Genomic DNA, 24,286 nt, shown 5'->3' with positions numbered 1-24,286 from the left:
CCAACGCGTGAAAGTGAAAAGTGAAAGGGAAGTTGCTCAGTCGTGTCCGACTCTTAGCGACCTCATGGACTGCAGCCTACCAGGCTCCTCTGTCCATGGGATTTTCCAGGCAAGAGTACTGGAGTGGAGTGCCATTGCCTTCTCCAATTTTAAAAGCTAGCTTCTCTGAAATAAGAAAATTTGAACTAACGCAAGGGGTTCAGAGCAGTGAAGTATGTTCATAAATGTAAAAGCAGAGAGGACAGGCAAGTCTTTCCAAAGTAATGAAATATGGCTTAGTTAGTCCATCCAGTGAGCTTCATCGCTGTGGCTTTTAAGTCTCTCAGAACTCTCTAAGTCTATCGCTGTTTGCCCTGATCCAGCCCCACTCTCCCTGACTCCTCAGAACTCTCTATCACTGTGAAGTAATATATAAAGTAATATTCATATATTCTTGATATGAAAATCATATTAAGTTCAGATTTCTGTATCCATAACTAAAGCTTGATTGGATCAGGGCCACACGTCTTTAAGTTATTGCCTGCAGGTGTTTTTGCACTTTTAACAGTAGATGTGAGTAGTTGCAATAGGGACCGTAGGATCCATGAAGTCTGAAATACTTACTGGCCCTTCACAGCAAGAGTCTGCCCAGCCCTGCTCTGAAGCACAGAAATGACCCCGTGATTCCTCTGCTCAAAGTCTTTTTCTGATGCTTCGTCACCTACAGGACAAACCAGCCTCCCGAGCATGATGCTCAGACCGTGGTCAGCAGGGCTCTGCGTGGTTCAGCCCACCTCTGCCTGGGGCCCTGCGCTTTTCTTCCTGGGATGCCCCATTCCTCCCTTTGGAAGCTTCCTGTTTCTCCTTCCTTTAGCAGTACCGAGGCCATCTCCTCCAGGGAGCTACCAAGACTTCCCTCCAGAGCGATGTGTCCTCCCTGACATCTCATGTCCCACATGTTACATTATTTTATGGGCATTGACTTATGCTGTCTAAAGAGCAAGCTCTGGATGTTACTTCACTAGCTGAAAAAGAGTACTGTTTATTTTTCTATCTCCAGTGAATATCACAATGTCTTTCACTTAATATTGGCTCAAGTAGTGTTTGTTGAATAATTTAAAATATCTGGCACATGAGTTAATTAGCAATAACTTAAGTCTGAAAGAGAACTTTTTGCATAATTATAAAAAAAATCATTCTGTCACACAAATGCATTAATAACATAAAATTTTTCCAAACATTTAATTTGTAGATGTCATTACAAAAAATATGATTTTCAGTTTGGGAATATTGCAGCAAAAATATATACACTTAAGCTACTTTTTTACATGCAAAAATAAATTTCTATCATAGGGCTGGATAACACATTTAATAAATATTTAAACAACTAAGCTTGTCGTTATCCCTTATTAACATGTATCATTGACCATTAAAAATGTCATAAATGTACTGGTTATAAATAGAGAAAATTAAAACCTCATGTAGCTGAAATATTTTATGTATGCAATCTTGGCTAGAAGAAAAGATTTAGTATGGTGGCATTAAATTTCTAGATGATATTTTGTTTATATTTTGCACATAAACAAACTGTATAGCAAAATAAGCTGCTTCCTCCCACAGGAGTTAATAAAATAACCACAGTAAATATATCACTATTTAAATAGTAGTGAAATGTTATTTTAAAAATTTAAGACAGTATTTATCTAGTGAACTTACTATGGCTAAAATTTACTTGAAATTATCGACATAGGAAAAGGAATTACTTTCTTTGATATTTCTAGGGGGAAAAAAATCTAGTGTTTTAAGTGTTTTATCATTCATTCCTTTTATCCCCTCCCTTTAAAAGAGCATTTTGATTTATTCAATTATATGGAAAGGGATGTGTGTGTTTTAAACAAGGGAAGCTTTGTTTCTGATATTTAAAAAAGTTATTTTCCTTCAAGCTAATTGTTCCAGAAAAGGACACTCTACTTTTGTTATTGCAGAGTAATATGAGAAATTTGTTCAGGGTTTCAGTGCTCGCTAAATCGCTTCAGTGGTGTCTGACTCTGTGGGGCCCTACAGACTGTAGCCTGCCAGGCTCTTCTGTCCATGGTATTCCCCAGGCAAGAGTACTGGAGTGGGTTGCCATATCCTTCTCCAGGGGATCTTCCCAACCCAGGAATCGAACTCACATCTTTTAGGTCCCTTGCACTGGCAGGCAGGTACTTTACTGAGGTTTAAGAGGATCAAATATTCATTCTCTTCCCCTGATCTAATCTGAGGATAGGATCATGTTCTGTTTTGAATGTAATTTTTACACTGCCGCTCTTTGCCAAATTGATGGGTAATATTCTAAGCGCAGACACTGGTGGGTTTTTACTCATTGTTTGACTTATTCAATCCTGAACTTTTAATTTGAAAACTTGTTATTTTTTGCCTTTATATTGGTTTTATTATTTTGTTTTGTTTTTTCACTAAAAGCAAAATAGCCGATGTAATCTTATATTGGGATTCCCTGGTGGCTCAGACAGTAAAGCGTCTGCCTGCAATGCTGGAGACCCGGGTTCGATCCCTGGGTCGGGAAAATCTCCTGGAAAAGGAAATGGTGACCCACTCCAGTATTCTTCCCTGGGAAATCCCATGGATGGAGGAACCTGGTGGGCTACAGTCCAAGGGGTCCCAAAGAGTTGGACAGGACTGAACGATTTCACTTTCACTTTCACTTTCAATCTTAAACTTTTCTTGGACCCTTAAGTTGGGATCATCCTCAGTTCACCAAGTATAATCTTTTCTTTAACTTTTTATTTTATATTGGGGTATAGTTGATTAAGTAATGCTGTGTTGGTTTTAGGTGTACAGCAAAATGATCCACTTATGCACAGACATGTATCTATTCTTTTTCAAATACTTTTCCCTTTTAGGTTGTTTATAAACATTCCCTGAACTATACAGAAGATCCTTGTTGGTCATCTGTTTTAGATATTCCATTGTGTCCTTGTCAGTCCCAAACTCCCTACCTAACTGCTTTCTTAAAGCATATAAAATAATAACACCTCTCCCGGGGATGAGCTGAAGTGTTCGTTCTTTTCTGTACAGACAAGTCACAGACTGATCGTGAGCTGTTTTCCCACATTTTTGGTTTATGTTAGAGTGTACTCCCAGCTTGACTTCCGCAGTTTATCTTGTGGCCATCCACTCTGTGTTGTTTGCCTGCTGAGCGTGCACGCTTTCTTTCGCTGACTGGGTAGAAAGGTCTTCTCTTTAAGACGTTAATAGGTAAAGAGAGATTGGTATTTGAGGCAAAATGTGTTTCCCGGAGGCTGCTCCTCACTGACCTTTCCTTTCCTTGCAGATCAGCCAGTCTGAATTTGCAGGCCCTAGGGCTCCAAGCACAGCACATCTGGTGAGGGAACCCTAAGCCAAGATGATTTGGATATGACTAAGGAGAAGGAAGAGGGAGCTGGAAAAAGTTGTTGTTATAGTGATTTGTTTTTCGTTTAATGCAAAGTCCCATTGTTAGAAGGAACTCGATTCTACCATCCTGAAAAAAATGGCACCATCAATAGAAATAAACATCAACAAGAGCCTGTCAAAATGTCTGTGTATATTGGGAAAGGCATTAGGTTTAAGATTTTGTGTATTTCTGCTCAACAGTTTGTATTATTGTGCTGTTAGTTACCATCAGGAATTAATTAAACTCAGCAAGAGGTTCAGGAAACAGTTAGTGAGTTCCTATGAAGCATAAAGCAAGGTTATAGAAATCCTAGATGTGCAGAGATACCTAAGATGTGCTTCCTTCTCTCAAGAAGGTCCCCAAACAGCAGAGCTAAGATGCAGTCAGAGAGAAATATAGATACAATTTATATATACAGTTAGGACAAAATTAATATTGATAACACGTATCTTAGTATTATATATTTTTACTCCACTAAAGTATGATATATATTATTGCATTTAATAATTTAATCTTATGACAAGTGATCTTCAGTTTACAAGGGTGAAAACTGAAGACACGGGTCTGTGGCCTCATGTCCCACAGGTCATCAGGAGTGGAGCCTCTCTTAGCCTAAGATATTTAGCAATAAGCAAAAATGCCTAGAGAAAGAGAAGACAGAGGAGAGGAAGCCAGCAGTGTGCTCAGTGCCCTGGCAGACCTCCGTTAGAAATGGCATAAAAAGGAAAGATCCATTTTTACCAGCCTTCCTGAAATAATGACCTTGGAACAGATCCTGCCCCAAGTCTGCTGATGAGTTCTTAAGTACATCAGATGAGGCTGATACCGCTTCTCTTCGCCCTACCCTGTCTTCCTGCCTTAAACATAGGTTCAATGGCCAGAGTTGCTGCCAACATCTTGCAATGTGGGGAAAAATTGCAAGAGATTCTACAGACCTTGACTCTATGGAGTTGATGAGCATTTCTAGTAGCTGCCCTCCTGCACACTATTGTTTCGTGAGAAAAAGAATGCCCTACTGCTTGAAGCCATTGTAAAGCAGGTTTTCTGATATTTGCAGCTGAACAAATTTAAGTAACAAAATCCACCTTTAACCTAAGGTGGTTCACTGAGTAAAGATTCCACCTGCAATGCAAGAGACACAAGAGACAGGGGTTTGATCCCTGGGTCGGGAAGATCCCCTGGAGGAGGGCTTGGCAACCCACTCCAGTATTCTTGCCTGAGAAGCCCATGGACAGAGGAGCCTGGCAGGCTATACAGTCCCTGGGGTCACAAAGAGTCAGAAAGGACTGAAGTGACTGAGCACGCACGCACATTGATGCTATAATGCTATTACCTTCTTCCCTTTGGACGTTTTTGCTTTCATGATTTTCATAGCTTTACCTATTCTTGGTGTCAGGATAACCGTCTGGTGAGCCATACTACATTTCTTCTGTAGATTCTTTCACTTCCTGTCTCTGTCCTATTCCCACTATTCCTCGAGGTTCCATTCTTTCCGCCCCCCCCCCCAGGTTTATTGAGATATAAATGATATGTAACCTTAAGTTCAAAGAGTATGATTTTATTCATTTATATATTGCAAAATGATTATATGACCTGACATAATTATCATTTCTTCTTTGTGATGAAAATGTTTACAGTTGACTCTCTTAGCAACTTGTAAGTATAAAATACAGCATTATTAATTATATTCTTCACACTATCCTTTAGATCTCAAGAATTTATTTATCTTGTAACTGTAAGTTTGTACCCTCTGGCCAGCAAGGCCCCATTTCCCCCAGCTCGTGGCAACCACAATCGCTCTACTGTTACCATGAGCTTTGCTTTCTAAGATTCCGCATACAAGGGGCATCATACAGCGTTTTTCTTTCTCTGTCTGACCTATTTCACGTAGCATGATGTTCTTGAGGTTCATCAGTGCTGTTGCAAACTGAGGAGTCCGTCATTTTTCATTTCATATATATCTGCCGTATTTTCATATGCCAATTTCATATTTTTGTATATGCCAGTATGGCATATATATAGGCCATATTTTCTTTGTCCACATATCCATTCGTGGGCATGAGGTTATTTTCCACATCTTGACTACTGTGTCTGATGTTGCAAGAAACATGGATAACGAATATCTCTTCCATGTCGTGATTTCATTTCTTCTGGATATATAACTGGAGATGGGTTTGCTGGATCATAAGTTACTTCCATTTCTTAACATCCTAGAGAACTCCTTACTTTTTCCATAACGGCTGTGCCACTTACATTCTCACCAACAGTTCACAGAGGTTCTCTTTCACCACATTCTTACCAGCACCCACTGTCTCTCGTCTTTTTGACTACAGCTATTCTGACAGGTGTGAGGTGATATCTCACTATGGTTTTCAGTTGCATTTCTCGGATGACTAAAGATGAGCATTTTTTCATATACTTGTTGGCCTTTTCTGTGTCTTCCTTGGAAAAACAAAAGTCTAGCTCCTCTAATATTGATTGGGTTGTTTCTGTTTTTGCTATTGAGTTCTATGTGTTCTTTATATATTTTGCATATGAACCCTTTATCAGATATAGGATTTCCACATGTAGTCTCCCATTCTGTTGGTTGCTTTTTCATTTTGTTGATTATTTTATTGTGCAAAAGCGTTTTGGTGTGACACAGTTCCACTTAAGAACTTTTGCTTTTGTTCTTGTGTTTTTGGTGTCATCTCCAAAAATTAACAATCTCCTAAGACTATTGTTAAGGAGCTTTCTCCCTGTCTCTTCTTCAAAGGGTTTTATGGTTTCAAGTCTAATGTTTAAGACTTTAATACATTTTGAGTTACTTTCCTGAGTAGTGTAAAAAAGGGGCCCAATTTCATTCTTCTGTATTATGTGATTATCCAATGTTCTGAACACCATATGCTATAGGGATTTCCAAATTTTCCCATATGTTTGGGAAGTATTAAGCCATTATTTCTTTAAATAAGCTTTTTGCCTCCTTCCCGGACTCTTCTCCTGCTGGGAACTCCAATAATTTGCAAATTGATTCTTTTGAAGGTATCCCCTAGATCACATAGACTTTCTTCACTCTCTTTAATTCTTTTCTTTTTTCTCCTCTGTGTGATTTAAAAGGGCCATGTCTTCTAATCCACAAGTCTTTTTCTTCTGTTCTTTTCATATGCTGACGCTCTCTATTTTATTTTTTTACTTCATTCATTGTATTCTTCCGCTCCAGAATTTCTTTATGATTTTCTTATAATTTCCATCTCTGCTAGCATTCTCATTGTGTTCATGGATCACTTTTCTAATCTCATTAAATTGCTTTTCAGTGTCGTCTTGTTGCTCAATGGGTTTCCTTAAAAAACTATTATCTTGAATTCTTTGTCAGGGGAATCATAAGTCTCCGTGTGTTTGGGATAGGTTACCAAAAAATTAGTGTGACTTTTTTTTTTGCTGATGTCATAGTTTCTTGATTTTGTTATGGTCTTTGAAGTTTTGCACCGCCGTCTTTCTCATGAGGTCCTCAGTGCCTGTGGAGAGACAGGCCTTCTCACAGCCGGCTGACGGGTGCCTGAGGCTCTCTGGCCTCCTGTGGTGCTCCCTCTGTGGTCTTGCTCTTCTTGTGGCAGAGGTCCTAAGCTGGCGTGTCTTTTCTCATCCTGACGTGTTCCAGGCTGGGTGAGAGCAGCCATCCTTTGGTTTCTCTGAAAGGTGGCACTAAAGCGCCAGGGTGCTCACTAGCCACGTGCCAAGCTCTCTCCTGTCCCCACTGTGGGGAGTGTCCGGGGACCTCGCCCCTGGTTGGGGGTGGGTGCCCGTGAGCCGCGTGCCCGCGGGGGCGCCCCCGGCCGGCTGTGGGCTCTGCAGCCCAGGTGTCCCCGGGGCACCCAGGTGGGCCCCCTGGCGGAGTCTGCGGCTCAGTCAGCGGCTTCCCCGCCCCTCAGGCCCTCTGAGGGCTCTGCCTGCCTCTCCCCAGCCTTCCGGGCGCAGGCCCGCGGCTCCCGACCCCGCACTCGGGAGGAGGCGGGCGGGAACAGCCGCGGGGGTGGAAGCCGGCCCCCGCCGCCTCGGGACAGACCGAGGGCTGAGCCTGGTCCTCAGCCGGCCGCCTGAGCCGTGCGGGGCGAGGGCAGCGCGCTGCGGGCACAGCCAAGCCGCTCCCCTTACCCTCCCCAGTGCACCTAAGCTGCCTTTGGGGGCCCAGTGGGCACTGGAACTCCTCTGCAAACGGGGACTTCGGCGGAGGCGCGCTGGGCCGTGGGGATGGGCGGACACGCTGAGCCTCCAGATGCAGCCCGGAGGGGCCCGGTAGGACCCGCAGCCAGCACCGGGGTTTGTGTGCTCAGCACCTGGGCTGTGAGACTCATCCTGGGCCCCTGGGCAGTTGCTGTATCTCACAGCCCAGCCCAGGCACTTTGTCTGCGGACGGACGCCTAAATGTCGCTGTTGTTGGGGCAGGCCGGGGCGGGAGACAAAAACGACGGATGTTGGATCGGCCCGAAGCTGATGTCACTCCGTGCCCCTTTCTTCCCAATATCCTCACCACAGAGGCCCTCCGTGAGTTCATCCACCCCCGGCTGTCTGCCGAGTAGCCATGCGCCCTCGCCGTTAAAGCACCCTGCTCCAGACATCATGTGCATCAGACTCTCCAGTCCGGATCCTAGACCTCTCACCTGCACTCCAGACCAACACACATCCCGAAGCACTTTAAGCTCAAACCCCTCAACACCTGCCTCTCATCTTCACACACAAACGTTGTGTTATCGTCTCAGTTGTCCAAGTCGGGAGCCTAAGTCCTTTTAGATTTCTCTGCATTCTCTTTTCTAGTCACGCACCAACCTCTGTCCGTTTGTGATAAGCCATGAATCTAGGCGGGCCAGCCTTAGAGCTGCTCACGTAGCCTACACTCTCGCAGCATTCAGCACCTGAATTCCTGCAGCAGGCTCTTGATAGATCTCCCTGAATTAAGCCTGTCCTGACTTCAATCAGTTCCCCTGCGTTTTCTCCCAAACAATTTTCTGTACTGAAACAGGCATTGGTTCCATGCGTTCACTAAGATCCTTCCAGGATTTTCCAGAGCTTTTAGGACTTAGTTGCATGCTTCCAGCATGGCGCTTCCTGACCTTTGCGTGGTTATGTGACCTGTTCTCTAGCTGTCCTGCCCCTGTACTCACGTCCGTTTATCCACTAAAGAAGCAGTTATTGAGCACGTGATGTGTGTGAGAACCAGGCTAACTGCTGGAGTTGAAGACTTCTCCTGACCTCCACTGTGCTTACTGTTGAGTAAGGGAAGCAGACAGTTTTAAAAGTCAACGACAGGAGATCAACTTGTGATGAGTAAAATAAAATAGATTTCTATCATTGAAAACAATGACGGGGACAATAGTTTATAATGGATGATCTGAAAAGGTCACACTGAAATACAGCCTTGAAGTTAAGACTTAAAGGATGAGAAGGACTCAGCTACATGGAGTGTTGAAAGTAATGATATCCTAAGCATGAGGATCAGGAATTATTAAATGTGTCAAAAAGGTAGAGGCTGGAAACTTGTCAGAAGGCCTATGATGGAGGAGAATAAGCAGTGAGAAAGATATTAAAATTATGTCTCAGTTCAGTTCAGTCCATCAGTCGTATCCCACTCCTTTTTGTGACCCCATGAATCACAGCAGGCCAGGCCTCCCTGTCCATCAGCAACTCCTGGAGTTCATCCAAACCCATGTCCATTGAGTCGGTGATGCCATCCAACCATCTCATCCTTTGTAGTCCCCTTCTCCTCCCACCTTCAATCTTTCTCAGCATCAGAGTCTTTTCAAATAAGTCAACTCTTCGCATGAGGTGGCCAAAGTATTGGAGTTTCAGCTTCAACATCAGTCCTTCCAATGAAAACCCAGGACTGATCTCCTTTAGAATGGACTGATTGGATGTCCTTGCAGTCCAAGGGACTCTCAAGAGTCTTCTCCAACACCACAGTTCAAAAGCATCAATTCTTTGGCACTCAGCTTTCTTCACAGTCCAACTTTCACATCCATACATGACCACTGGAAAAACCATAGCCTTGACTACACAGACCTTTGTTGACAAAGTAATGTCTCTGCTTTTCAATATACTATCCAGGTTAACTAACTAACTAGGTTGGTCAAGGTTAAAGCGTCTGCCTCTAATGCGGGAGACCTGGGTTCTATCCCTGGGTCAGGAAGATCCCCTGGAGAAGGAAATGGCAACCCACTCCAGTATTCTTGCCTGGAGAATCCCATGGACGGAGGAGCCTGGTGGGCTACAGTCCATGGGGTCTCAAAGAGTCGGACACGACTGAGCAACTTAACTAACTAACTAGGTAGGCCATAACTTTCCTTCCAAGGAGTAAGCGTCTTTTAATTTCATGGCTGCAATCACCATCTGCAGTGATTTTGGAGCCCCCAAAAATAAAATCTGACACTGTTTCCACTGTTTCCCCATCTATTTCCCATGAAGTGATGGGACCAGATGCCATGATCTTCGTTTTCTGAATGTTGAGCTTTAAGCCAACTTTTTCACTCTCCTCTTTCACTTTCATCAAGAGGCTTTTTAGTTGTTCTTCACTTTTTGCCGTAAGGGTGGTGTCATCTGCATATCTGAGGTTATTGATATTCCTCCCCGCAATCTTGATTCCAGCTTGTGCTTATTCCAGCCCAGCATTTCTCATGATGTATTCTGCATAGAAGTTAATAAGCAGGGTGACAATATACAACCCTGACATACTCCTTTTCCTATTTGGAACCAGTCTGTTGTTCCATGTCCAGTTCTAACTGTTGCTTCCTGACTTGCATACAGGTTTCTCAAGAGGCAGGTCAGGTGTTCTGGTATTCCCATCTCTTTCAGAATTGTCCACAGTTTATTGTGATCCACACAGTCAAAGGCTTTGGCATAGTCAATAAAGCAGAAATAGATGTTTTTTCTGGAGCTCTCTTGCTTTTTCCATGATCCAGTGGATGTTGGCAATTTGATCTCTGGTTCCTCTGCCTTTTCTAAAACCAGCTTGAACATCTGGAACTTTATGCTTCACGTATTGCTGAAGCCTGGCTTGGAGAATTTTGAGCATTCCTTTACTAGCGCGTGAGATGAGTGCAATTGTGTGGTAGTTTGAGCATTCTTTGGCATTGCCTTTCTTTGGGATTGGAATGAAAACTGATCTTTTCCATTGCTGTGGCCACTGCTGAGTTTCCCAAATTTGCTGGCATATTGAGTGTAGCACTTTCACAGCATCATCTTTCAGGATTTGAAATAGCTCAACTGGAATTCCATCATCTCCACTAGCTTTGTTTGTAGTGATGCTTTCTAAGGCCCAGTTGACTTCACATTCCAGGATGTCTGGCTCTAGGTGAGTGACCATACCATCGTGATTATCTTGGTCATGAAGATCTTTTTTGTACAGTTCTTCTGTGTATTCTTGCCACCTCTTCTTAATATCTTCTGCTTCTGTTAGGTCCATACCATTTCTGTCCTTTATCGAGCCCATCTTTGCATGAAATATTCCCTTGGTATCTCTAATTTTCTTGAAGAGATCTATAGTCTTTCCCATTCTGTTGTTTTCCTCTATTTCTTTGCATTGATCACTGAGGAAGGCTTTCTTATCTCTCCTTGCTATTCTTTGGAACTCTGCATTCAGATACTTATATCTTTCCTTTTCTCCTTTGCTTTTCACTTCTCTTCTTTTCACAGCTATTTGTAAGGCCTCCCCAGACAGCCATGTTGCTTTTTTGCATTTCTTTTCCATGGGGATGGTCTTGATCCCTGTCTCCTGTACAATGTCACGAACCTCAGTCCAGAGTTCATCAGGCACTCTAGCTATCAGAACTAGTCCCTTAAATCTGTTTCTCACTTCCACTGTATAATCATAAGGGATTTGATTTAAGTTCATATCTGAATGGTCTAGTGGTTTTCCCTACTGTCTTCAGTTTAAGTCTGAATTTGGCAATAAGGAGTTCATGATCTGAGCCACAGTCAGCTCCCAGTCTTGTTTTTGCTGACTGTATAGAGCTTCTCCATCTTTGGCTGCAAAGAATATAATCAATCTGATTTTGGTGTTGACCATCTGGTGATGTTCATGTGTAGAGTCTTCTCTTGTGTTTTTGGAAGAGGGTGTTTGCTATGACCAGTGCATTCTCTTGGCAAAACTCTATTAGCCTTTGCCCTGCTTCATTCCATATTCCAAGGCCAAATTTGCCTGTTACACCGCCGCCCCTGACCTCCCGTGTGGAGTTGCTCCTCTCGCCTGCCTCCCCTGACCTCAGGCGTGGGGTGGCTCCTCTTGGCCATGCTTCTACGAGGTCCGTTGCATCCAGTCAATCTAATCACACGGACCACAGCCTTGTCTAACTCAATGAAACTAAGCCATGCCCTGTGGGGCCACCCAAGACAGGCGGGTCATGGTGGAGAGGTCTGACAGAATGTGGTCCACTGGAGAAGGGAATGGCAAACCACTTCAGTATTCTTGCCTTGAGAACCCCATGAACAGTATGAAAAGGCAAAATGATAGGATACTGAAAGAGGAACTCCCAAGGTCGGTAGGTGCCCAATATGCTACTGGAGATCAGTGGAGAAATAACTCTAGAAAGAATGAAGGGATGGAGCCAAAACAAAAAACTATGTCTAATCTCCCTCCAAAATGACATTCTCTCTAGTATCTCTTCTTTATGCGTGCTTTTATAATTGCAATGACATTATTGTTCTTGTTACTATTATTTTAATTAGTACTACCTAAAAGACTTCCTTCTTTTACCTTTGTCAGGTTCAATTCTGGTCTTTTTTTTTTTTTTTTTTTCAAATTCCTCTAGGGAACAAGAGTTAGGTATCCCTTTCTATCTTCTCATTTACACTGTGAATAACTCTGATAGTAATGATCACATTCCAGTATAATTACATCCTTGTTTCTCCCCTTAGACTAAACTCTTTATAGGCTTATGCTGGGATTTATTCATCTTTAAATCAACAGTAGCTAGCAGAGAACCTAGTGTATAATTAGAACCTAATGAATGCTTATTGGATAAAGGAATGCATGAATAAAGAATTGTACCATTGTAGTATTGCTACCGTGTGATATCTGAGAAAATATTTTAAGAATCAGGAAAAAGAGAAGAGGGGAAGAAAGAAAGGACTCTGAATTAGGTTTGAAATTTCACTGGGCTTCACAGAACAAGATGCAGAGAGGGTTATCATTCTCTCCACTCTAGAGCAAAAGAACAGAGGAGAAAGAGGCCAGGTACCTCCCCCAATTTGGTACCTGAATAAGTAAAAGAGCTCGGATGAGACCCTAACCTGGCTGGCTGAAAAGCAAGTGCTACCCTTATAAGTAACACTTTCTGTAACAAACACGGACATTTGCACAGGTATGTCCCTGTGGTTTTGGTTTGATTAAATCTAGTATCTGTGTAGCTCAGCGTCAGTCGGTTTACTCAAGTCTGCTAAAATAACACTTCTTGAGAAGTGCTTTCCCAGAGTCTCATTTAAGAGAAATCTCAGTATTCTTGCTCTAGACCTTCTTTCTCAGTTTTTTTTTTTTTTTCTTTCCTTCCTATTTTGTAAATAGCACTCGTCCCTATCTGGTATTTTCTACTCACTGGCCTACTTTTTATGAGAGCAGGGCCTGTATGGACCAGTAACTTGAGTGAGAAAGCTAAAGCCTAGCTTTTCCTTCTCAACAAGTTTTCTCAGATCAATTCGAAATAAGATGAATATTTTTCTCTTTTAAAATCAGGGCCCTTTACTGAAGAGCACGGCTTTAGACTAATCTATTCAAACCTCTAATGATAAATTATAAATTTCCATGTCTTACTCACTGGAAATATTTTATTTTGGCTGCCTGTAAGCTGTGAGCATTGGGAAAATATTCTAAATAACATGGGGCTTATCGTCTGTCAACACAGGATCTTCGTTTGGCTTCCTTTTTTGTTGATCTTAACTTTTATCTTCAACCTCCGCTGCCTACACAAGGGGGCACATGCTAACCCATGGAATAAGGTGGGTCTGAGTGCCCTCCACGTCCACGTGAGATTGATGAGAAATACACCGAGGACCGTCTGCACTTCGAGGGCCAAAAACATCATCGCGTTTCCCTGCTTGTGCCAGCAGAGCGCACTGTGGTTCTGGGCAGTAATTCCCACAAACTCTTAATTTGCATAATTTATGCAAGGCATTTAGACTATTTCCACAAATATATTGAATATATAGAAAGAACAGCCACACATTCTTTAAGACGTTTATTGTTTCTGAAATTGTGGGACATTTTGATAGGGTTGTTTTCTTATTCCCTACCTTAACCTCAGATCAATTTGAAATTCATCGACGTGTCTCATCTGGGATTCGCTACCGAGAGAACTGCACTGCCAGGCTTCCTGCTCCCTTTCAGGGGATGAAGAATGCTCTGTAGCTTTTAGTTGTTACGTGTGACGGATGAAGGCGACCAGGGAATGCAACAGATGTGCAGGCAGGAAGGCTGTCTTTGAAAAGCCCCTTGGTGCCACCTTGTGGTAAAGACGTGGTGTTTTTCAACTATTTTCACATACTGGTTTCCTCACTCTATTTGTACACACATTATCTTCCTAAAATCCTTTCATTATCCCTGAAAATGGCAACCCACTCCAGTGTTCTTGCCTGGAGAATCCCAGGGACAGCGGAGCCTGGTGGGCTGCTGTCTATGGGGTCGCACCGAGTCGGACACGACTGAGGCGACTTAGCATAGCATACCTTCCTAAAATCCTTTCATTATCCCTGAAAAGGTGATTTAAGAAAAAAAAATTATAAAGTAAATCAAAGAAGTGTCAGAGATTGATTTGGAAAGCATTTAACTTTTCAGCCAAAATATTTTTATGTTTTTTTTTTTCTTTAATGTGAAATGCAGAGAAAGTCTTAACTCACAAGCTTCATTTAAGCATTTAAAAAAAGAAAAAAAAGACCATTATCTTTCTTTTTTTTTTATTATCTTTCAACTAAATATGTCTCATTTGCGTTTCCCTGTTAGTGCACAATATAAAGCAGGGGTATATTTGCGCTCCAATTAAAAGAGCATCGATCCTGTGACTTTACGGAGATTAAAATGGCTTACTAGAACCTCGGCACTGCTGTAAGCAGTCCGCCAGAACTGACATTCAGCCTTTTGCCGGCCTTTCGCAGTAAGCGCCGTCACCCCAGCCTTCGCTGTCGTGTCCGCGGTCTCCAAGCCTGTGTGGGCCGACAGCCCAGAGCCCCGTCTCCACCGCCCGCGGGGGACCCACTGCTCATCCCCACCAGTCTCCAACCTCCGCGGAGGCTCTCAGCTGCGGGCAGGGCTCCCAGCCTGCAGGCTCGGCCCTGTCCGGTTGCTCAGGGGCGGGGGGTCCCTGTCAGCAGCCGCAGCGGCCTCCAGTGCGTGGGAGCCGTCCCTAGCCCTAGACTCTGCGGTGCTTGGAACGAGCCCTGCAGATGCTCAGGCCCCCTGGAGGTCCATCATGCTTTCTCCCTGTGCTGTGGGTCCAGCCAGCATGAGCTCCTGCCGCAGTATCCGAACACATCCCTTACTCCGGAGTGAAGAACACTACCCCGAATACTGACCTTCTGTAAGTGATGGGACTGTGATATTGAGCCTGGGGCCTGTTGAGAGCGGTCTTCCTATTGAAACGCCATCCCTGCCAGGTCAGACCTACCAGGGACCAGGGGCAAATGAATTTGTCTGCAGGTGAGGTGGTGCTAGTGGTGAAGAATCTGCCTGCCAGGGCAAGAGACAAGACAGGCAGATTTCCATCCCTGGGTCCGGAAGATCCCCTGGAAGAGGACATGGCAACCCACTCCAGTGTTCTTGCCTGGAGACTCCCATGGACAGAGGAGCCCGGGGGGCTGCAGTCCGTGGGGTCACAAAGAGTCAAACACAACTGAAGTGACTTAGCAGGCACTCATGCTCTTACGCACAAGCTCGTTCAAGCGTGCCTCGCACTGGCGTCCATTCCCGTGGCCCTAACTCCCTCCCAGCTCTGCCCCAGCGTGTTCTCTTATCAAGAGCACAGGCTTCCGCGCTGCTCTCTGACGCCTGACTCCCCCACTTGCTCCGGGTGCGTCCCTGTTCCTGGGACGCCCCTGCACCCTCACACACACAGCAAACACCTTCCTTTGTAAAAAAAGCACTGCTGACATCCTTCGTTTTTCATGAAGTTTTCTCTAGTAGACCTGAAGGACAGAATTGAGCCGTTTCTTCAGTCATTGATAGAATATATATCATTGTCAGCAAATTATCTGTCTCTCCATTGTTTGAGCAGGAACAGGCTGAAAGCACTCGTGACCTTGCTCTGCATTTAGTGGGTGGTTGCACTTGTGTCTGAAATCTTGGGACTGAGAAAGACTGAAGGCATATTTTATGTTATTTTACTTAAAAGCGCAAGAACATAGCTCTAGAGCCAAATATCATTCTGTGTATACAGAAAATAGCATGGCGTCCTGATTCACTTCATTGAATATTATTTACTTTGATGCTCCTTTAAAGACAGCTGTGTATTTTAAGTGTTTCTATACAGAAGCGGAGGATCTTTCCCCTGCACGCACATAACTCAGATGTGACAGGTGTAGGCTTCCAAATGTTTATCCAACCTGATGTTGCTGTTCTAGGGACCTTTATTCATGGCCCTGGGGATTTTCATAGTTAATAGACGTTGTCTTGTGATAATGGATTTCTTTTTTTTTTTTTTTGCAAGAGGAGTATAAAATGTCTAGTCATTAAAGAGTAATATGCTATAAATAAACATGCTTAAGGTCATTCTATGGAGCAAAAAACTCTGGTACACAGGTAAGGCACGGAGTCATAGAATTGAGTTCTAATTCTGCTCCTGCATGAATGACTTCTCAGCATTCCATTTCAGTGAAAAATGTCAATGTTCACTGAGAAAGTAATGCTGTCCTTCTAGAAGTGGTATATTTGTGTGTGTGGTTGGGTGTGTGTGTGTGTGTGCATGTGTTGTGAATCAAGATGATAAATATAAGTTGTTGTATAGGTGATTGCTAGACTTTAGTTGTTCCATAATGTTTAATTTTTTTAATTTTAATAAAATTAAAACAGCATTTCTCTCTCTCGCTTTTTGTTGCTTCCCGTCCCTTCTTGTTTTCTTCTGCTTGTCTTTCCTTCCCTCTCCTTCCTCCTGAAAAAGCAGTAGAAGGTGAAAAAGAAGCGATTTGTATTAGTTTTTACTGGTCGATTGCTTCATTTCCTGTGACCCTCTCTGGCCAAAGTATAGATAGAATTTGCAGCCATTCAATACTAAATTTAGGAACATTTATAAAAGTAATCTTGGTTGGAGAGGCATTAAATATGAATTCAGACCCTAAAATGGATTTTAAATTGCAGGAATACATCTCATGTTCCAGGTTAGAGAAAATTAACAAAGTTTGACTCAGCAAATAATCACTCAGCAGTGGAGGAAGGACCCTGGCAGGTTAGCAAGCCTGGGTGTGGTGCTTGGTGGGTCACGGGCTGAGTGGGCCATCCGACCACGTTTCTCTTGTTTCTGAGACATAAGATGGGGTGTGAGCTTTTCGCTCTGCCTCTCTGATACAGTTACCGTTAGAGTAAACTGAGGCAAACACAGGCCTTTAGAAACCATTTAGTGCTCTAACAATATGATTATTTATGGAAGTGTTGAGAAGAGTATGATTAAGAATATAGTTATTCTCAATATAATTATCTTCTCAAGGTATATATTTTCTTTCCTATTTCCCTAACACATACAACTTTGAAACCTTCATATGATGCTATTTTATAATTAACATGAAATCTATCCCTGCTCCTAAAATTTCATTTACCAGAGAGTATGAACATATGTTTATTTTCAAGGTTTTTTTAATAAAAAACAAAATCCATTTTACATCAAAAAGAAATAGGCCTCCTAAGACTGTTTAATTCCTATTTAAATACACACTTTGCTAATGACTGTATGACTAAGTAATTACCTCATTAAAAACCATAAAAGTAATTTATGCTGAAAGGTTGAAACTTTGGTGATAGACCAGTTTTAAGGAAATATAATTTATATACAGGTGGCTCAAATGGTAAAGAATTCGCTTGCAATGTGGGAGACCTGGGTCGGATGCCTGGGTTGAGAAGATCCCCTGGAGGAGGAAATGACAGCCCATTCCAGAATTCTTGCCGGGAGAATCTCGTGGACAGAGGAGCCTGGTGGGCTACAGTCTAGAGGGTCACAGGGTCAGACACCACTGAAGTGGCTCAGCACAGCGCAGCACGTTACATAATTTATTTGGAATTTTTCTCATATATTTATAAACTTACTCAACTATTTATATCACCATGAAGTCATGGATATGCCTGTACACACAAATATGAGGCTTCCCAGGTGGTGCTAGTGGTAAAGAATCCTCCTGCTACTGCCGGCGACATAAAAAACACAAGTTGATCCTGGGTTGGGAAAATTCCCCTGGAGGACAGTACAGCAACCCACTCCAGGATTCTTGCCTGGAGATTCCTTTGAACAGAGGAGCCTGGAGGGCTATAGTCCATAGGGTCGCAAAGAGTCAGACATGACTGAAACGACTTACCACACACACATGTATGCATATACATAACTGTATAGTTATAGCTACAGTTCAGTGGTTGGATGGCATCACCAACTCAATGGACGTGAGTTTGAGTAAGCTCAGGGAGTTGGTGATGGACAGGGAAGCCTGGCGTGCTGCGGTCCATGGGGTCGCAAAGAGTCAGACACAACTGAGCAACTGAATTGAACAGTACCTTTTTGTTCACGCTGCTCCAGCTTTGACCATTCGGAGAGCTTTCGGTTGGGCCCTGTGCTTTCTGACATAGCCTCTTCAGTGTTTGAGTGTGTGTGCTGCAGGACTTTCTTACTCTCTGATGCTACAGGATATTCCAGGCTCGTGTTGTCTACCCTCCGTCCCAGTCCCAGAATCAGCCATTCTCCAGGGAGCTCATGATTTTGCTCAATGGAGAAGGACTTTAGAAACTAAGATCCCAGCACTGGGTGTATTGCTGCTCCTGGCGTGCTGTTTCTCTCAGGCATTCAGATCTCAACGTCCACATCCACAGTGTTATTTTACCATGGTTTATCTTACCTTGAAAAAATCTAGAAGTGGTGTTCTATGACTAGGCCATTGGGTGCTTTTTGTAATTATCTTATTCAATAGGGTTTTCCAGTAAGTGACTCATGGGTTAATGCATAGAGAAGGTCATTAACATCCTAGAAGTTATTATATATATCAAAGAGGTAAGGTAATTATTTTTATAAAAATTAGCAGTGATATACTGCTAATATTTTCTATTTTGCTAACACTTTTTCTTCAAAGGGTGACAATATCCCAGTTTTCCTGGGCCTGAGGGAGTTCCCAGGATGCAGTACCTTGATTTTTAAAACCAGGAGAGTTTTAGCAAGCACTGTCTATGCCCCCCCCCCTTATCCAGAGCTCCTATAACCATGACCATTGGGTGTTAGGCATAGACTCAGGTAGAGATGAAGAGGTCTCTCTGTTTATGTGTTCATGTATGTGTGTGTGTGTGTGTGTGTGTGTGTGTGTGTGTGTGTGTGTAAACACTCACAAGCACATATGAAAGTTGGGATTTTACCTGGCTATTTTCATCACATTATCCCTTGCTTAATGCCTGACTCACAGTTGTGTTAGCTGTTAAGTCACGTCCAACTCTTTTGTGACCCCATGGACTGTATCCCGCCAGGCTCCTCTGTCCACGGCATTCCCCAGGCAAGAATGCTGGAGTGGGCTGCCTTTTCCTTCTCCAGGGGATCTTCTCGACCCCAGGATCGAACCCGGGTCTCTTGCATTGCAGGCGGATTCTTTACCATCTGAGACACAAGAGAAGCCCAATTCACAGTAGGCACTCAATAAATATGTGTAAGTTAAATGAATGATCGATTATATGATCATTATATGTAGCATGTTTCATTAATGCAATAATTATGTGGCCAAGCCTTCTGTTAGGCATTTACATATCACATTTCTGTTTTTAGAAATACTTCCCATCTGCTTTCTTTTCATCATAGTTCATTGATCCGTATTTCCTCTATCCTAGAGATATGTTGTGATCTTGAGAATAGTTTAGAAATTTTACGATTACAGCCACAGCTGTGGTGGGTGCACAACCCCATAACACAGAGCGTTATTGTTTTGATGGATAAAATATGGGCTTCTCTTTTTTTGAGCTTCAATTTTTTCCTATGTTTTTGATTATTTGTCTTTGTTTTCTTACGAATTCACTATTCCTTTTTTTTGGTAATGTTTACTTCTATATTTGTCTTACTAATCAGATCTCTTTCTTAGTAATGCTATTAACCTGTTTTCTAATATAGGCTGAACTTTTTCTCTTGGATTGTGGTTTGTCTGCTTCCCATACAGAAGTTTTCTATCTAGAGAAGTTTTGTTTCTCATGGTCAAATAAATTTATTTTTATTTAGGATCTCTGGCTCTGGTGTCATCTGTGAGACCTAAAAAAAAAAAAAAAAAGTTATTTATTACAAAAACAGCATCAAAAGTGGCTCCTGCGGTTTTCGGTGTGTAACTCAAGCCATGAATACCTGGTCATATCCATTTCCAGAAGGCAGATGTCGCAAGAGCACAGCAGAAAAGCACAGTGCCTGTGACAGAATCTCACGTTGCGTGCTTTGCTAGCAGTGCATATGGTGCTTATCTCTGAGCCAGAACAAGACCTCTGATGCATTTTGTAAAGCCAGTAAGCAGCCGTTACCTGCTTTGGGAAGTATCTATGAGAAAGAAAACAGACCCAGCCTGTTGCTGTGCTCCAGAACAAGACACAATAAAAATCAGTAAGCTTCAATATTCTTTTCGGAGAGCATATGATTCTTTTATTTGAGGCATCACATTTTCTTTGCTTTTGGTTACAGCAGTATGAGAATTTTGAGAAATGTACATCGCTGTGTTACTTTGGGAGGGCTGTTTTGTGTGGTTCGGTGTAAGATGTAAAATTACCAAAATCATTTAAATGTGCTCTGAGTAAACAAGGGATAAAAAGAATATGACAACTTTGTTCAATGTGCTTAGAACAGCATTGCTAATGTAAGTTTAAAATGAACCCATAGTGACACCGTGCAAAGAAAAAATTGTCACTGCATGTAAACTGCTTATATTTTCCAGTAAATATAATTTAGTTATGGTAGTAAAATGCACTGTGCAGAATGGATTGTGTTCACTCCTTCCTTTGAAGGTGGCTGCAGAGTGTTTACTTACGATCCAAGTTCAAGGAGTGCAAACGCTCTTGAAAAGATTAGGGGTTTATGTGCTACTTTGATTAAGTAAATCAAATACTGGAAAATATAAAATATATAGGTAAACACAGAATTTCAATGTCAAAGAATTTAAATGGAAAGAGTTATGCTTGTTTTATAGAATTGCAATCAGAAAACTGAGTCTCTGTTTTCCTAAGACCTAAGAATGAATCCTTTAAAAAAATAAATGTTAGCACAGTAAGTTTCGTTGCAAAGAGTAGAAACATAAAAGGTTCACTTCTTTAAAAATATATAGCCCTAAAGATGTTTTACCATGTATTCATCCTTTCAAGAAATAATTGATTCTAAATATAATCATAAAATTTTGGCAGAAAGCTCACATGACATTTTCCTGACTTTTAATAATAATCCTGAAAACAATAGTTAGAATGTACTGAATACTTACTTGCCAAGTGCAAGACACTGACTCTTAAGAGTGGCTCAGTGGTAAAGAATCCGCTTGGCAATGCAGGAGACACAAGAGAGATGGCTTTAATTCCTGGGTTGGGAAGAGCCCCTGGAGGAGGAAATAGCAACCCACTCCAGTATTCTCGCCTGGAGGATCCCAGGGACAGAGGAGCCTGGCTGGCCCTAAAGCTTTGGTCCATAGGTCGCCAAGAGTCGGACACCACTGAAGTGACTTCACACGCAGGAATCCATTAAAATAAAGTAATGCATTTGAGAAGGAGTTAGGCAAAGCTTTAAGCCCCTGAATATCTTTGCCAATAACTGCGGAAGCAGCAAAGCCATTTATATAGCTTTATAAATACATAGTGAGGCCATAACGTAATAACCATGGTAACACGGAGCTAACATTGACCGACTCTTCCCGTGCGCGTCACCACGCTAAGGATCATGCTGCGATATTTAATTTAGTACCTGCTCTTTTCCACATCTTGCAAGTGAAGATTCTGGGACTTAGAGAAGTTATGTGATCTGCCCAAACTCACAAGGTAGTCAGCAAAGTGAAGACACAGACCCATCCTGGCCTCAGTGCGTCAGTGCTCGTCAAAGCTAACGTGCTCACCTGCCACCCGGGGATCCTGTGAGTGGCGCAGCTTCTGACCCGGAAGATCTGAGCGCAGCCTGCGAGGCCGTATTTCTAAAACCCTCTCAAATGATGCCAGTGCTTCTGGTCAGAGCTGGCTACGATGGCTCAGTGGGTAAAGAACCCACCTGCCAAGGCAGGAGACATGGGTTCGATTCCTGGTTTGGGAAGATTCCCCTGGAGAAGGAAATGGCAAGAGAGTCCAGCATTCTTGCCTGGAGAATCCCATGGATAGAGGAGCCTGGGGAGCCACAGTCCATGGGGTCTCAAGTCAGACATGACCAAGTAAACAGCAAGAACAGTGCAAAATGCATGTGGAGCCTCTGGTTAATCACGTCTGAAAATGGCACAGCATAACTCAAGTTCAGGTTTTCTTAGGGCTGCTGTGCAGGTCACAGTGTCACAGAACCAGCCAACCACACAGCGAGGACTGTGGGGTCACCATGACGTACGCTCTCTCTCTTGTCCACGGATAGCTAGTGCTTTGTGTAAATGCTGGGCTGTCCTAAGATATCAGTAATCTCTCTGATAATTTCTCCTTTAAGTTTAACTCTACATTAGAAAGAACTCATTCCCGTGCTTCTCCTGACATGAGAATTTCTCAAGGTTAGGTTCCTATTGTGCTTGGCACATAGAAGTCACTCAGTCTAATGTAGATTCTTTTGAGATCTTCAGAAGTTTTTTTTTTTAACTTTTCTGAGCACCACTTTCTTCATTTTACACTGTGAAAAATTACTCAGCCTTACTTAATTAAAGGATCAATATTATCATCTCTCAAATATTTTGCAATCTCTCAAATATTTTCCTAATTTACACTGTATTACACTTGATCTTTGAAAGAAAAGTTATGACCAACCTAGACAGCATATTAAAAAGCAGAGACATTACTTTGCCAACAAAGGTCCGTCTATTCAAAGCTATGGTTTTGCCAGTGGTCATGTATGGATGTGAGAGCTGGACTATAAAGAAAGCTGAGCACTGAAGAACTGATGCTTTTGAACTGTGGTGCTGGAGAAGACTCTTGAGAGTCCCTTGGACTGCAAGGAGATCCAACCAGTCCATCCTAAAGAAGATCAGTCCTGGATGTTCGTTGGAAGGACTGATGCTGAAGCTGAAACTCCAATACTTTGACCACCTGATGCAAAGAGCTGACTCATTTGAAAAGACCCTGATGCTGGGAAAGATTGAGGGCAGGAGGAGAAGGGGACAACAGAGGATGAGGTGGTTGGATGCCATCACTGACTCAATGGACATGAGTTTGAGTAAACTCCGGGAGTTGGTGATGGACAGGGAGGCCTGGCATGCTGCAGTCCATGGGGTTGCAGAGAGTCGGACACAACTGAGCTAATGAACAGAACTGAACTGAACTGTGAATTATTTCTTAAAATCAAAATTTTCTCTGCAGCTTTTACTCAAAATAATTTACTTCGTAATGCTTGAGAAATTCCATATAGAAACTTTTCCACTCCTACGTCAAAAGTTACAGAATTTGAGGCCGACAAGCTACCTTTCATCTTTGGGCTTCATCATACAGTATTTTGAGACACAGTGTTTGCCCTTTCAAGTTAGAACTCTACAGTTTATAAGCTCTGTGCTGTGCTGTGCTTAGTCGCTCAGTTGCGTCTGACTCTGTGACAAAGTATCCTCTGTCCATGGGATTCTCCAGGCAAGGATACTGGAATGGGTTGCCATGCCCTCCTCCAGGGGATCTTCCCTACCCAGGAATTGACCTGGGGTATCCTGCATTGCAGGCAGATTCTTTACCAGCTGAGCCACCCGAGATTAAGCGGTAAGCCTTCTTGTCCTTGTCTGGAAATGAGATCCTATAATAGGAACTTCCCCAGAGGCATTCTTTTATGTGCAGCTCAGTTCAGTTCAGTCGCTCAGTCGTGTCCAACTCTTTGCGACCCCATGAATCGCAGCACGCTAGGCCTCCCTGTCCATCACCAACTCCCGGAGTTCACTCAAACTCATGTCTATCGAGTTGGTGATGCTATCCAGCCATCTCATCCTCTGTCGTCCCCTTTTCCGCCTGCCCCCAATCCCTCCCAGCATCAGAGTCTTTTCCAATGAGTCAACTCTTCTCATGAGATGGCCAAAGTCCTGGAGTTTCAGCTTCACCATCAGTCCTTCCAATGAACAGCCAGGACTGGTCTCCTTTAGGATGGACTGGTTGGATCTCCTTGCAGTCCAGAGGACTCTCAAGAGTCTTCTCCAACACCACAGTTCAAAAGCATCAATTCTTCAGCACTCAACTTTCTTCACAGTCCAACTCTCACATCCATACATGACCACTGGAAAAACCATAGCCTTGACTAGATGGACCTTTGTTGGCAAAGTAATGTCTCTGCTTTTGAATATGCTATCTAGGTTGGTCATAACTTTCCTTCCAAGGAGTAAGCATCTTATAATTTCATGGCTGCAGTCACCATCTGCAGTGATTTTGGAGCCCAAAAATAAAGTCTGACACTGTTTCCACTGTTTCCCCATCCATTTCCCATGAAGTGATGGGACATGTGTAGTTAGGCATGGCATATACTAGCTTTTTACCAATTCCCCTGTTTGGGATTCAACTTGAAATCCTGGTATGATGTTTTCCTT

At 42.9% G+C, this 24,286-nt stretch overlaps 1 protein-coding gene across 9 annotated transcripts in view; it reads left to right on the top strand.

The window, feature by feature from the left end:
- RALYL (RALY RNA binding protein like) overlaps positions 1-24,286 on the top strand; it is an 826,242-nt gene that overhangs the window by 452,720 nt on the left and 349,236 nt on the right. The window contains exon 1 of one of the 9 annotated variants that reach the window (XM_061439478.1): positions 19,859-20,178. The exons of the other annotated variants lie outside the window; for them this stretch is intronic. Within the exon in view, the coding sequence (XP_061295462.1) occupies positions 20,067-20,178 (112 nt within the window). The 5' untranslated portion in view covers positions 19,859-20,066. Of the gene's footprint in view, positions 1-19,858; positions 20,179-24,286 lie in introns of those variants that run through there. 9 annotated transcript variants of the gene reach the window in all.

The sequence above is a fragment of the Bos javanicus genome, chromosome 14 (assembly GCF_032452875.1).
Source record: "Bos javanicus breed banteng chromosome 14, ARS-OSU_banteng_1.0, whole genome shotgun sequence".
In the NCBI taxonomy this organism is placed as follows: Eukaryota; Metazoa; Chordata; class Mammalia; order Artiodactyla; family Bovidae; genus Bos; species Bos javanicus.
This window is presented reverse-complemented; position numbering and strand designations above follow the sequence as displayed.